Source organism: Haliotis cracherodii, unplaced genomic scaffold (genome assembly GCF_022045235.1).
Source record: "Haliotis cracherodii isolate W230 unplaced genomic scaffold, xgHalCrac1.p SCAF_23, whole genome shotgun sequence".
Taxonomy (NCBI): Eukaryota; Metazoa; Mollusca; class Gastropoda; order Lepetellida; family Haliotidae; genus Haliotis; species Haliotis cracherodii.
This window is the reverse complement of record NW_027266279.1, coordinates 367,323-381,767: the sequence shown is the minus strand read 5'-3', so window position 1 is coordinate 381,767 and position 14,445 is coordinate 367,323. Positions and strand designations below refer to the sequence as shown.

Sequence of the window (14,445 nt, the reverse complement as noted above, 5' to 3'; positions counted from 1 at the left end):
CCGAAGAAGGTCATTTCATATTTTAGGTTCCTTCCGACGTTGTGATGTCTGGCAGATCTGTTTGAGCCAAGCAATGACCTTGATGGTCAACCAATGCATGTTGCTTCTGTTCTCAACTGCCCGAAATGCAAGTGGTGGCATTAAAATACACTGTCTATGCTTTAACTTACATATATTCACACTTCAAGAAAAAACAAAACATCAAAGAAGTCAGATTTTATATTTACTTTACAATTCTCATGTTATGGATCAACTAGAGTACCAGTATTCCAGGCTCAAACATAATGATGAACAAACACAGGCAGGTGGAAAACATTGTTATCAACGTTGTCTTCATAACCAAGACGTCCGTTTGGAGGAAACATTCCCCTTGTGACATGATTGTTCATTACTTTGATTAACATTGTTTCATGATATGACTATTGTCCTCCCAGTACTTATCCTCATGAGACATTTGTTGGATATGTATACTCATCGCCTGAAGAAATGCAAACCATAGAAACATACATACATAGAAGTACGTTGAGAAGAGATGTTTCCAATGTGTACCACTTAATGACTAAACTAACAATCGGTCAAGTGTTACCACAGAGTGTCTTTATTCTTATCACGATATCCTGAACCTGATATCCAAACTTTACATGATAATCCTGCATGAGAATAATGGTTCATCTGAAGTCATGGATCTATGACATCACATGTGATGTGTTCATGAGCGTCAGTTCACACAACATTCCAGTATGTTCGTTTGTCTATCGACCAATCTGATATCTCTTGAATATGAGTTATTCTTCATATATTCACCAACATGTATGGTATTCGCATGTCTTTCTCGATGAGTATACATATCAAGAAAATAATGTGGTTTTTTTCATATTTTAGCTGGAGATCAATACAGGAAACAAACCAAACATAACATTAGAAACTACAAAATATGCTAAAACAACTTACAGATATTTTCATATTTTCCCAGTATTCATATTTTAACCTTTCATGACACTGAAATTTAAATCTCAATAATTGGTTAAAAAAATTATTTATTTATATTCCACATATGCATTCATGTTATCAAATGAAAGGTTCATTAATGTTGATTATAATTGTGTAATGGTTGCACATATTGGTCCATAAAGATATACTAAATCTCACATGATTTTCTCTCAAACATCCATGTTTGGAAAGTCAAACTGAGAACTGGAAACAGCCAAATTGTTTAGGTTGATTATAATTACAGTTTATGAAGAAATATTAATAATATACTTCAACTTGTGTATTGACTGCTCAAACAGTCCTCAGACCATATGTGCACTGCTATCATAGCTTCAGGTGATCTTCAACAGTGTTCTCTGGCCCTGAAACAATGGAGAAACACCATGAGATACGCATCAATACACAATTTGATTACTGCCATTGTCATCACTACATAAGTATGACAGACGGTGAATTGGTAATATCTGTCAGATGATCATGGGCGTTTGAGAACGTCTTCAGCTTCATCTAACGCTGTCAATGCCATCTTCAGAGTGGTTACTAGAGGGTATCTGTCTTTAAGCCATTGATTCTGTTGGATTAGAAATATTATACCATTTCTATTTGGATGTACAGTAAACTACGAACTCCATGGGACCACTAAGTTTAGTTTGCAGTAACCGTAGTTCGGTATAAGCATATATACAGCATATATACAACAAATGGACGCGACTAAAAAAAAGTTTGTTATGTCGGTAAGTTCGTTGAAAGCGTGTTCGTAATAAACGTAGTTTACTGTAGTTCAAAGAGATCGTATGGCAACTTTTTAAGACGATGCAAAAAAGTAATGCTACCATTCTTAATCTGAAAAAAACAACTGGATTCTGATTGGTCCATCATTGGAAAGTTAATTATTTTAGGTAATTCTGCATTGAAAACACAGTGTCTGTGTCCTTTTGCGGACATATGTATTGGCCATATCATATTCACTACATACTATCGCAGCCATAATAATGATTGCATCTCAGCCCTGATTTAGGATTATAACTTTACTAGTTACACAATGACTGAAGCAGCCTCAGTAACATAGTGCATGTGTTCTTGATTATCATCCCCACCTTGAATTTCATCAGAAATTTTCTTATTTTTTAGTCGTTTTCGATGTAGTGGAGGTTTGTTCCTGGGGCCCTGGGGGTGTTCAGGGCGTTCACCGACCAAGGGGGATTTGGGCAGCTTCGTGACAGACTGTTCCCCCACGGCAGATTTGGGCAGCTTCGTAACAGACTGTTCCCCCACGACAGATTTGGGCAGCTTCGTGACAGACTGTTCCCCCACGGCAGATTTGGGCAGCTTCGTAACAGACTGTTCCCCCACGGCAGATTTGGGCAGCTTCGTAACAGACTGTTCCCCCACGGCAGATTTGGGCAGCTTCGTAACAGACTGTTCCCACACGGCAGATGGCTCCACAACACCTGGAACAGCCGTTGGAGATGCTGGACGTTGCGGATGCCAAGGAGGACATCCTGGTAGATCCTGCCCATCTTCTGCCTCCTGCTTGCTGGTGCTTGGAGTATTTCCATTTGGAGTTTCTTCATTGATGTCAAGGATTATACCATTGGATTCATTTGAATCTGTTGATCTGTGTCCACCAACGCGGATTGTTACTGATATCCGAAATGATCCGTTTGTGATGTCATCTTCTTCAGCCCTCTCTGGCCCCTGTATGGGGGATATGCCCCGTTGGCCATCATCGTGGGGAAACTCAGTTGGTGTTTTGTTGGCAGGAACATGTGCGGTCAGTTTGCTGGATACTTCAAAGCTGCCAATTCTGATTTCTTGTTCTTCTTCTCCTGGCCATGTATTAACTGTGTCGCCACGCAGGGGTGGAGCCCTGGTTAACATCTCAGTGCCTTGTGTGTTGTCTTGACTTCTGTGTGGACATTGTACATTCTCCACTTCCTTCCTGTCTGATAGACCAAGTCTTATTGAATTGGCAGAATACAGTTTAACCTGTATCATCCTATTTTCTTCTTCTTCTTCATCAATATCGAGACCAACGCAATGGGCAGTTAGCCTGTTTACTATCAGGGCATACGTAGGTTCATTAAACACCCCCTGTGAATCTCCTTCTACAGCATGTTTTGAACTCAGAGACTCTTCCGACGAGGACTCGTATACAGCACCAGCATCGTCCAAATCTATGGTGCTTTCCTTGTGCTCTTCAGACACATACTTGGTGCCTCTCATTTCCAGATAGTGTCCACATGCAGTGACTTTAACACCATTCCGCTCGTTTTGCCCACTCACGTCCCCACACATGTTTAAATCTGCATCTTCTTTGCCATCCTGATTCATGTCATAGACCTCGAGATAATTGTATTTGGGTCCATATCTTCCGTTCTCTGTTGAATCATTGGCCCTGCAATGATTTTCCCTTCGGCTTGTGGGGGGATGTTCTCTTGTGTGCACTGCATCATACACTGCATTCACAGAGGAAACATCATATTTAGGATCTTCATGTTCCAACCAGGCTGATTTGCAGTGACCAAAACGCTTCTGTACATTCTCATACACCACCTTGTCAATCTGTGTCATAGCCAGTGAAATGCTCGGCTTCTTGTCACTGTTTGCCTCTTCACAAAATAAACACTTCTTTAATTCACTGATTCCGATATTATCATCCGAGTTTCTGAATGTTTGCAGGTCAAGGTATCTCGACTTGAGATCAATGGCGTTTTTCCTCGCCTGCAACTTGCAGAGCAGGCGATCTCTCATCTTCCGTCGACTGCGTGTCTTCTTTGAGCGTCGCCTCGGGAAATGCCTGCGTCTTCGTGTTTGGGCTTTCTCCTCACGTCTGGGTCTTCCATTGCAACACGTTTTAGTTTGGATATTAGCATCGGGTTCGCTTGTACATAGTTTCTTATTTTGTTCACCCTCTTCTCCGGTCACATCTATGGTCCCTTGATCTCCTGAGTGAAATAGTGTAAATCAAGTACTTTAGTTTCATTGGGATTTAGTCAAAGAAGGAATCATCACATTGAAAACACTCTAATCCAGTAGCTCGAGTCATTTCCAAAGTTATGGATATTATTTTACGCCGCAGACAGCAATATTCCTGGTATATTACCAGTGACCTGTGTTATCGTTATCGTTACTTGAATTTAATGAGATGGTTTCTGTTACGAACAAAAATGATCTTATCTTATTATACTATATTTGGACAGATGAAGAATGTATAATATATCACGCCCTCACCGTCGGCTCGAAGAGAACATCCATGTCCACAAGTGTTGGGTCCAATCTTCAAGACTCTTCCCAGCATCCAGTATCGGCGCTTCTTCCTCCTGCTGACTCTCGGCGGAAGGTGCCCAGCGCAAGCAGGGAGCAAGCAAGCTGCACACAACTATTTGGAGAAAGGACCTGCTGTTACCACTTCTGCAGCTTCTTCTACTACTACTACTACTACTACCGCTACAATTCCTATTGGTGCTGCTACTTCTACTACTACTACTACTACTTCTACTACTGCAGCTACTACTACTACTATTACTACTACTACTAAAGTGGTTGTCGTAAGAGGTGAGGTGAAATGAGGTTTAACGTCGCGTCCAAGATTATTGCACTTATATAGCGACGTGCATGTACGTGTTTGTGTTTGTGTGGCTGCTTGTACTAGTCCGGACTGATGCCGATTTATAGTGCTAGCTCACTGAGATACCATGCCGCAATTTAATATGAATACCCCACTCAGACACAGTATACTGACTCCGAGCCGACCAGTCCTTGTTTTAGCCCCTTAATGCCGAGCGCCAGACAGGGTAACAACAAGTACCATCTTTTAACGTTTTTGGGGTGACGCGGCCGGGGATCGAACCCCGGACCTTCAGCTCTCCGGGCGGACCCTCTACCACTAGACCACGAAGGCGGTCCCAGTTGTCGTAAGAAGATCCAGGATAGAACAGGTCTTCAGAAACCCATGCTTGCAGTAAAAGGCGACTATGCTTGTCGTAAGAGGCGACTAATGGGATTCGATGGTCAGGCTCGCTGACTTGATCCCAATTGTGGAGATCGGTGTTCATAATGTCAATCACTGGGTTGTCTGTTTCAGACTCGATTATTTGCAGACCGCCATATAGCTGCAATATTGCTGAGTTCGACGTTAAACAGACACAATTGATGATGATGATGATGATAAAAGGCGCTATCAGAGTATCCCCAAGTGATGTCGGGAATACTCTGTGCAACCCCGCTGCATTTGAAGCGCTCGTAGAATCATAAAAGTTAATGATTATGTTTGTATTTCTTGAAACGCTTCAATTGCAATTTACTCACTACATATAATTATATGGAGGGTGTTATGGAAATCAATTACAGCAATTGTTCAAGAAGAATCTTGAATAATGTAGTGCTAAACCTAAAGAGTGTGCTATATGCAGACCGAGAGGCCGTGAGCTTGAGACTGTATATTTTATGTTTGTTTGTTTGTTTGTTTGTTTGTTGTTAAACGCCACACCCATCAATATTCCAGATATATGACAGCGGTCTATAAATAATCGAGTTTGGGACAGACAAATCAGTGGCTGACATCATGAGCCTGATCAGCCGATCCCGTTAGTCGCCTCGCACGACAAGCATGGGTTGCTGAAAAAAACCTATTCAACCCCGGATCTTCACGGGTAGAAGATTTCTTCATTTATTTGAACACAAAAGAAGATGTATGATTACAGATTAGCCATCGGGTGGCTTCTTTTGAAAATATATCATGTTTACAGCTGAGCTGATGAAACTGACCTCCATGCCTGCTCGGATCCATCGTGTTACTTTGTTCGACATCGTCACTGTGAGACTGGGGATGTGAAAGATTCATTTATAAAAGCGCGCATGATGGAGATTAGAGGTTGTTTTAAATAAGATATACTGCCACCCTCATTCTTGGAGTCAAGGCAATCACAAGATAACCAACTTATTCTTTTCCACAATAATTTCCTCTTATTTTTTAAGACGGTTACTGACAGATCGTCCGGAAATTCATCAACCTGGAAAGACGTCGATGTATGCTTGCTCGCTCGTTCACTCACTCACTCACTCGCTCAGTCGGTCACTCATTCACTAAATCACTCACTCAGACGCTCATTCAGAAACTCACTCACTCACTCACTCAAACATTCACTCGCGCGATCATTCAGACACTGACTCACCAACCCACACTACGCCGCTCTACGTCGTTGCATGTTTAGAACTTTAAATATACCGCGCACAATCTCCTGTAATAACCTTTTGACATAGATAAGTAATAAGGAGTTCACTGAAACATACCTCTAACACTGCGATGTTGTTTCCATATATGAATACCGTTACATTCCATCCGAATCGACATACGAGTCATGGAGAAACAATGGTGTGACGTCACAATCAGACAACATCGTCAAGATCAAATTCCCTGTCTGAAATATAGTACACACTGTGTTTTCAAACAATATTTCAATTATTTTGTATAATAATTTCTCCTTGTGTCATATGTATTGGCGTTGTGGATCAAAGAAAAGAATAATGATCACATATTATTTCTAATCAATAGTTGACGTCATCCGCAGTTATAAATACGTCACACTCATGCAGACACTGTAATCGATGACGAAAGGCAATGATTGAATTAGCTCAGGGACTAAATAGCTCTTGTGGGAAGAGCACAGTGTTTATTGTTTCTTTCTGTCTATTGTAATATATAAATATGAATAAAATTTTGCTTGAAGTATTGTTCCTGGCATGACAATAATTCTGTGATTGCATATGTTTTATTATAACAAACTGCTGGCGACATGAGACGGGATATGTACGCATTCAGGATGTCAAAGGGCATGTCAATCGTTTGGGGAGATACTATTTATGTGTATTGTGTATGACAAATATATTCATTAGAATTTATTGATTACGTGTTTCGTAATAGTTTTGAACTTGTGACATTTGAACCTACCCTCCGAACTAAAAGTTATTAATTTGTTAATAAGTGATTATGAAATTAAAAGCTAACTACAGGTTATAATGACATATTTAAAAAACAACAACAACTACAAAAATTAACGCTGTTGCTGGGCTGCTGGAAACAATCTACGGTGATTATGTCAACATCGACAACAAATATGATTTGTTGTTATATTTCTGACCATACAAAACTCAGGCTATTTAGACCATATATATAGTAATCAAGCTACCACTTCAAATCTTTAATTTTGGTCCATCCTTAGTTCACTTATGGCTTCGTTCCGCGATTTGTATTGACATTTCAATTACTGTAGATACTTCCTTTTTTAAAACTTAAATATCCCTCAAAATAATCGTCCAATGGGTATGTTTTACAACTGAACATGTGTTTAAAGGTGTCGAGTCGGATGAGACAAACACATTATCATAATTACCGCTGTGATCCAAGGATTTGTAAAAATGACAATATAAACGTAATCAGTAAACTGAAATGGAAGCTTAATCATAATTAGTTTGCAAATCATATTATTAAATGCCGTGTCACGCCCCCTTTTGCTCCCCTCGCTAAACCATTACCACAAAACCAGTCTAATTTCATAGTATGGATAAACGAGTTTACGTAAATCCCAACAAGTAAAGCTAGCTCACTTTCCACATCAGCGGATCCAACATGTCGACTGCCGAGTATGATAGTGTGTTGTGTGTAAAAAATGAGGTGTTCGTGTACCGAATACCCCCTAGAACCTCCAACAGAGGATACAGGTTTGTTTTATGCACATTTCTCGACCCACTTGTCAAAGTCAGTGTCCGATTGTTAATGTATCTCATAGTTCTTTCATTCCAAACGAATGATTGAGTGAGACCGCAAAGGTCCCGACGAGGCTTGTAACCTCGTCAAAATGGGGAGTAACTATGGAAATACAGTGCGTATCTTCAATGAAAACAATAACATCATTTTGTATTCTTTTTTTCAAAAGCGAAATTGTAAAGCAGTAAGCCTCGAACTAACATTTGAGGCCATCGAAACACCTTGAAAATGTGAAACCATGTCTAGGTGCTTCATATAATTAGGCTGACTAAAGGGGAGTTACTGCGATGGCACGTTCAGTATTCCTCTACAGTTTAACAACGCGTTCTCTCAAGTCTCATTTATTAGCGAGAATGAGAGATACCTATATGACCATACAAATCACGAAACACAGTTTTATTTAACTTAAGGTAGATCCAGTTATATTGCTGGAGACAAATGGCAATGTGTAACCATGACTTCATCAACTTTTGATACGGCATGTTTCTAAATCCTTACCCTATGTGGAAATGTGGATGACAATTAGTCAGTGTCCCAGAAAATGAACTGATCTGAATCCCTGAATTGAGAACATTCTTGCAAGATGAAGCCTAAACAAGGGACCCTATAATGGCTGTATTCATGGATGGCTTACTGCATGTTGCTGTAGCCACAGTAACTACTGATCAAATATATGGGCTATAGGGCCTAGGGTAGACTAACATCTAGTCTTTGAAATGAAGATATTTAAAAAAAAAAAGTCGTTGAAATTATAGTTATTAAATTCACCCCTTCTCTGTGTTTGTTTAAGTCTTTTAATTGGACACGGCTTGTGAATCATGTAATTTCAATGAGAAAATATTTAGTGGGGATGAGGTCGTGTGAATGGTTAACTCCAAGATCATCTTGGTAGATGACACAACCGGGGGCCATTTTGTACTGTTCTGTACAATAACAATATCTTAACTTGCTCATAAAATCTCCACGAAATGAGGCAAATGGTATCCAAGATTTAATCTCAGAGTGCAGGAAATGATGTTTTAGGGGTGAAGGGCTCTTACATGTTCGGAGCCCCCTGGAAAACTCAGTTGTCGCTTCCAACATTTAGTGGGGCGGTCGGGTAGCCTAGTGGTTAAAGCGTTCGCTCATCACGCCAAAGACCCGGGTTCGATTCCCGACATGGGTACAATGTGTGAAGCCAATTTCTGGTGTCCCCCGTCGTGATATTGCTGGAATATTGCTAAAAGCGGCGTAAAACCATACTCACTCCCTCATTCAAACATTTAGTTTTGGGCCAGTTAGTTAGTTAGCACTACTGGCTACATACGAATATCAATGTGTTGTCAAATCTACCCCTGTAGTTGCATAAGATATGGACAATGATGAAATGTTTATAAGAGTGTGCAACTCCAGAAAAAAAGCTTTCACTGTCAGGTTTCTGGAAACCAGACATACACTTATATTTTCTTTTGTCAAAGTGTTAATTCACATCAATGTAAAGATCTGAAAACACCACATTGTCATGGAAGGGAACCTTCTGAAACCAGTGAAAACTTGAGGCTGCAGTATGTAAAGAAATCCAACAAATATTCGCCTTTCCAACAGAATGTTTTTTTAAAATGTTCTAATCATCCTCCATTGTTTACTGATTATTTGCAAAATTTGCTGACTATCATGACTTCCTAACACTGTACACACCTCATCCACCATGTGTATTTGCAGAGCTGCTGACTGGAAGCTGGATCAGCCAGATTGGACAGGCCGACTCAGGGTTGTGGCAAGGGGCAAGACTCTGTCTATTAAACTGGAAGATAAAAATTCAGGTATGTTTGGACATAATGTTTTATGTTGTTGTGATGTGTTGTAAACTCCCTTCTTGACATATTGACAAGGTAATCTAATCTATAGGTATTTCAACGTGGCAATTTTAGTATTGAAATTAAAGAAAAAAAGAACTACAATTTTGATGTCTGCAGTTATCACTAGGCAAGTGAGTTAACTGACTTTAAAGTTCAGTTTCTGCTCTTGCCAAAGTAGGGCTGGAATTATGGAGTTATATTTTGGCTGGAGTAACAAGTCTAAGCATAGTTCAATCAAAATCATATAATGAAATCGACATCCGGTTTATAAACAACATGGCAACTGCTGTGCTGAAATCGTTCGATTGCCGGATTTGCAGAGCAAGTGTTCCGTCAATTGGGCATGGACATATATTTTCCAAATCTTTTAATGTTTATAATCAAGATGCTCAAGTGATTTGATGCACTTCATGAGGTAAAACCCGGTTTATTACAATAAGGATATTGATTATCTTTGAGATTGTCTTGACAGGGCAACACCATTTTGTTTGAAGCAAATGCAAGTAATATGAGAGGTGGAATCTGATTGGTCAGTAGGGGGGACATCATCTGCCTGAGGCAAGAGAGTCGACTGACTATTTAAGTCCAGTTTCCACCTTTGCTGAACTAAGCTGGTATTATGGAGTTACATTTTGTCTGGACTAAACATGCTAAAGAGGCTATGCATAGTCCAAGCAAAATTGCGCAACGAAATTGTAATCCGGTTCGTAAACTGTTGTGCTGATTTCAGTTGATTGCAGGATTTGCAAAGCATGTGCACCGCCAACTTGTTGTCAACAGATATTTTCCAAATATTTTCATGTTTTTAATCAAGGTGCTCACATGATTTGATACGCTTTTTATCACATTATAGATCTTGATTATCGATCAGATGGTCTTGACTGGGCGTCCCCATTTTGTTTGAAACAAACGCAAGTGATATGAGAGGTGGAATCTGATTGGTCCATAGGAAAGGTTTAAAAGGGAATTAACTCTTAATAACCACTGGTGGTCCTACGATCGAGCCCAGGAATTCCCACCTTGTTCGGCAAGGGTGGAAACTGGTCTTTAAAAGTCTGTTAACTCTCTTGCCTCGGGAAGATGGGGACATAGAAGGGACATAACGCGTAATAGCCACTGGTGGAGCTGCGATCGAGCCCAGGAATTCCAGCCTAGTTTGGCAAGTAAACTCCGTTGCTTCGGGAAGATGGATGTCTTCAGCAATATCATTATAATCTGACATTAGACTGATTCTCTCAAAATCATCATCTATCTCTTGCTTCAATGGGACAAACATGTTGAAAGGGGAGAGACTTTCCATACATGCCATAGCCCGTGGGAAGCACTGCCTTGCAATTTCAGTCATCTGTTATACATTGATGAATTTTCTTTTGTTCATTTTTCCAATTTTGAATTGATATCTTTCCAAACCTTGTCTGGAATGGAAGTCTCCAGTTTGAAACCAATGTCGTTAAGTTTGAGGAAACTGCTTTTAGATTGTCTAATGTTGACTTCTTGTTAGTGATTTCATTGGTTGGTCAGAGTTCGCAAAAAGTTGTTCTGACTTGACTTGTAATGAGATAGGCAGCTATGTTGTCGTGGCCAATGCACAACTTCTCCTGTCATTAGCTATTTACCTGGGTGATGTTCCCCTCCACAAAGTGGAAGGTGGAGATAGGAATGGGTGCTGTCAGTTTCGTTTCCGGAGCAGAACTAAAAGCACATAAGATATATCTCAACAAAACTTAGCACATAGATAGGTATAGTGATGAACTGGTGCCTTTTGATAGTTTTTGTTGTTGAAATTATTGTAATAACACAACTCATCAGAAATACAGTTACATATTCAATCATTAACTGCAGATGGCAAGAAACATAGTATAGTGCTTGCGATTAGGCCATTTACAAAAAGGTCCAGTTCACAGGGGCTGATGGCTTGCACACAACCAGATGTCATATTGGCGGGGGATAGGAGTAGTTTATGCTTGTATATTTTATGGTCCAGGGAAATGTCCAAAATTGAATACAGTACTCAACCATAAATGGCGTAAGATTGTGAAAGTTCAAAGGTTGTTGGTTAATAATAGATAGGGCACTCCCCAACTGAAACAAATCTGAATTTGCTTGAGTTAGAAGATTGTGAAGCTTTTGACTGTGTGTGGTAGTTTTTTAATGCACAGAAATCAAATTTAAGTGCAACCAAATTATGAAATAGCAGCATAATTCCTGAGCATGCATACACATTTTTTGCATCCCAGTGGATGTGCTCTATATTTTCTTGCATTCATTTTCAATTTTCAATTTGTATGGGTATAGAATGCAGGTTTTTGCATCCCATAAATCCCTGTGTTGTGTGTATGGGAGCGGTCTAACATATTTTATGTTAACCCATTGCCAGTATTAAATGTGGCAGCTGATTATTATGGATTGAAATTCAGATACAGCATTGAGTGAACAAATTTAACAGCTGCTCAAGTGATTAAGTCATGTTAATCATCTTTATAATCATGACAATGAAACAACGTTTTAAGGATGTGACATCACTGCATTCTGAGCTTGTTTATCTCGTTGCATGATGTCCTACACTTGTCATAGATTTGATGACATCATCAACCGCATCAGTGGTCCAGTGGTAGTGTGTCTGCCCGGAGTGTGGAAGGTCCAGGGTTCGATCCCTGGCTCGTCATAGTATGACGGTCATACTAAAAACTGTTAAAAGATGGTACTTGTTGTTACCCTGCCTGATGCTCAGCATTAAGGTGCTAAAACAAGGACTGGTCGGCTTGGAGTCAGTATTCTTTGTCTGAGTGGGGTATTCATGTTAAACTGCGGCATGGTATCTCAGTGAGCTGGCTCTATAAAATCGGTATTAGTCCTGACTAGCACAAGCAGCCACGCATTCGCACACATGTGCATGCACTTCGCTATGTAAGTGCAATAATCTTGGACGTGGCGTTTAACCCCATTTCACCTCACCTGATAAGATCATCTGTGGGACTTCACAGCACAATGGAATTGATGGAAATTTGTAAATATGGAGTTTACATGATGTCATCATATCCGGATCCCAAGGTCTCACCTGTAAGGTCCTGCCTCACTCTTCTGTGAAACAACTTCTTTCTCAGCTAGACTCTCAGCTTTGTTTTCTGTCAAAAGTAAGCAGTAAACAGAGCTCCAGATAAGCTTTTGGTGTTGTGGGTATTTTACCCATGCATTTTAAAATCATTGGGTATCAGTAATTTTATCTGGGTATTCAAATTTCTGTTACCCACTAGATTTTACACATGTGGGTATTTAAGTTAAATATTTAAAAAAACACTTTTCATCAAGTCCCTTCAAACTGGTGTTGTCTAGGTTCGAGAGCTTTATAGGACTAAAAAATACCACGATACTTCCACAAGAAAGTGTGATGGCAAATGATCATGGTGTAACTGTCATCGTGGAGTTTGGCAAGGTTGACGAAATGCCTGTTTATAATTTCATAATAAGTTGCTGATTTGCTAATCGAATACGCAGGGTTACTTCACAATATTTTGATGATACGCACAAGTTTTATTTTTGTAGTGTATCTGTAATGTTCGTTGCGTATTTGATACGCTTGGATTTTATTTTACTGCATATTTCTGCATTTCTGATGCATATTTTACTCAGATACGCAGCTTATCTGGAGCTCTGAGTAAATGCATAAAGGAGTAATTCAGGATACCATTATGACAGGCAGATTAACACAGCTTCAAATAAGCTGCGTTATTTCGTAAAATATGCAAAATAAATCACCATTTCCCATGAGTAAAAAAAATATGAATGAAAATTGCAACAACAACACAATAGCATGGGACAACACTGAGTAGGGACAACACTGAGTAGGGACAACGCTGACAACACTGAGTAGGGACAACACAACACTGAGTAGGGACAACACTGAGTAGGGACAACACTGAGTAGGGACAACACAACACTGAGTAGGGACAACACTGAGTAGGGACAACACTGAGCAGGGACAACACTGAGCAGGGACAACACAACACTGAGTAGGGACAACACTGAGTAGGGACAACACTGAGCAGGGACAACACTGAGCAGGGACAACACAACACTGAGCAGGGACAACACTGAGCAGGGACAACACAACACTGAGCAGGGACAACACTGAGTAGGGACAACACAACACTGAGTAGGGACAACACTGAGTAGGGACAACGCTGAGTAGGGACAACGCTGAGCAGGGACAACACTGAGCAGGGACAACGCTGAGTAGGGACAACACTGAGTAGGGACAACACTGAGTAGGGACAACGCTGAGCAGGGACAACGCTGAGTAGGGACAACACTGAGTAGGGACAACACAACACTGAGTAGGGACAACACAACACTGAGTAGGGACAACACAACACTGAGTAGGGACAACACTGAGTAGGGACAACACTGAGTAGGGACAACACTGAGTAGGGACAACACAACACTGAGTAGGGACAACACTGAGTAGGGACAACACAACACTGAGTAGGGACAACACAACACTGAGTAGGGACAACACAACACTGAGTAGGGACAACACAACACTGAGTAGGGACAACACTGAGTAGGGACAATACTGAGTAGGGACAACACAACACTGAGTAGGGACAACGCTGAGCAGGGACAACACTGAGTAGGGACAACACAACACTGAGTAGGGACAACACAACACTGAGTAGGGACAACACAACACTGAGTAGGGACAACACAACACTGAGTAGGGACAACACTGAGCAGGGACAACACTGAGTAGGGACAACACAACACTGAGCAGGGACAACACTGAGTAGGGACAACACAACACTGAGTAGGGACAACACAACACTGAGTAGGGACAACGCTGAGTAGGGA

The 14,445-nt window shown here is 40.5% G+C and overlaps 2 protein-coding genes and 1 long non-coding RNA gene across 3 annotated transcripts in view; 1 reads left to right on the top strand and 2 right to left on the bottom strand.

Moving 5' to 3' along the window:
• Window positions 1–959: 959 nt before the first annotated feature.
• LOC139471891 (uncharacterized) lies at window positions 960–5,802 on the bottom strand. Its single transcript, XM_071254403.1, has 5 exons — window positions 5,761–5,802; window positions 4,225–4,372; window positions 2,422–3,938; window positions 2,088–2,280; window positions 960–1,352 (listed from the first exon to the last, which is right to left on the bottom strand). The coding sequence occupies exons 1-5, from the start codon at window positions 5,800–5,802 to the stop codon at window positions 1,315–1,317; spliced, it is 1,938 nt and encodes a 645-aa protein (XP_071110504.1). The 3' UTR covers window positions 960–1,314.
• A 1,813-nt stretch (window positions 5,803–7,615) lies between these two features.
• LOC139472008 (adaptin ear-binding coat-associated protein 1-like) overlaps window positions 7,616–14,445 on the top strand; it is a 24,028-nt gene continuing 17,198 nt past the window's right edge. The window contains exons 1-2 of the mRNA XM_071254517.1: window positions 7,616–7,713; window positions 9,461–9,561. Of these exons, the coding sequence (XP_071110618.1) occupies window positions 7,622–7,713; window positions 9,461–9,561 (193 nt within the window). The 5' untranslated portion in view covers window positions 7,616–7,621. The remainder of the gene's footprint in view (window positions 7,714–9,460; window positions 9,562–14,445) is intronic.
• Window positions 12,656–14,445, bottom strand: part of LOC139472009 (uncharacterized) — a 25,502-nt gene continuing 23,712 nt past the window's right edge. Inside the window, exon 3 of the long non-coding RNA XR_011653873.1 lies at window positions 12,656–12,722. This is a non-coding gene — a long non-coding RNA (uncharacterized lncRNA). The remainder of the gene's footprint in view (window positions 12,723–14,445) is intronic.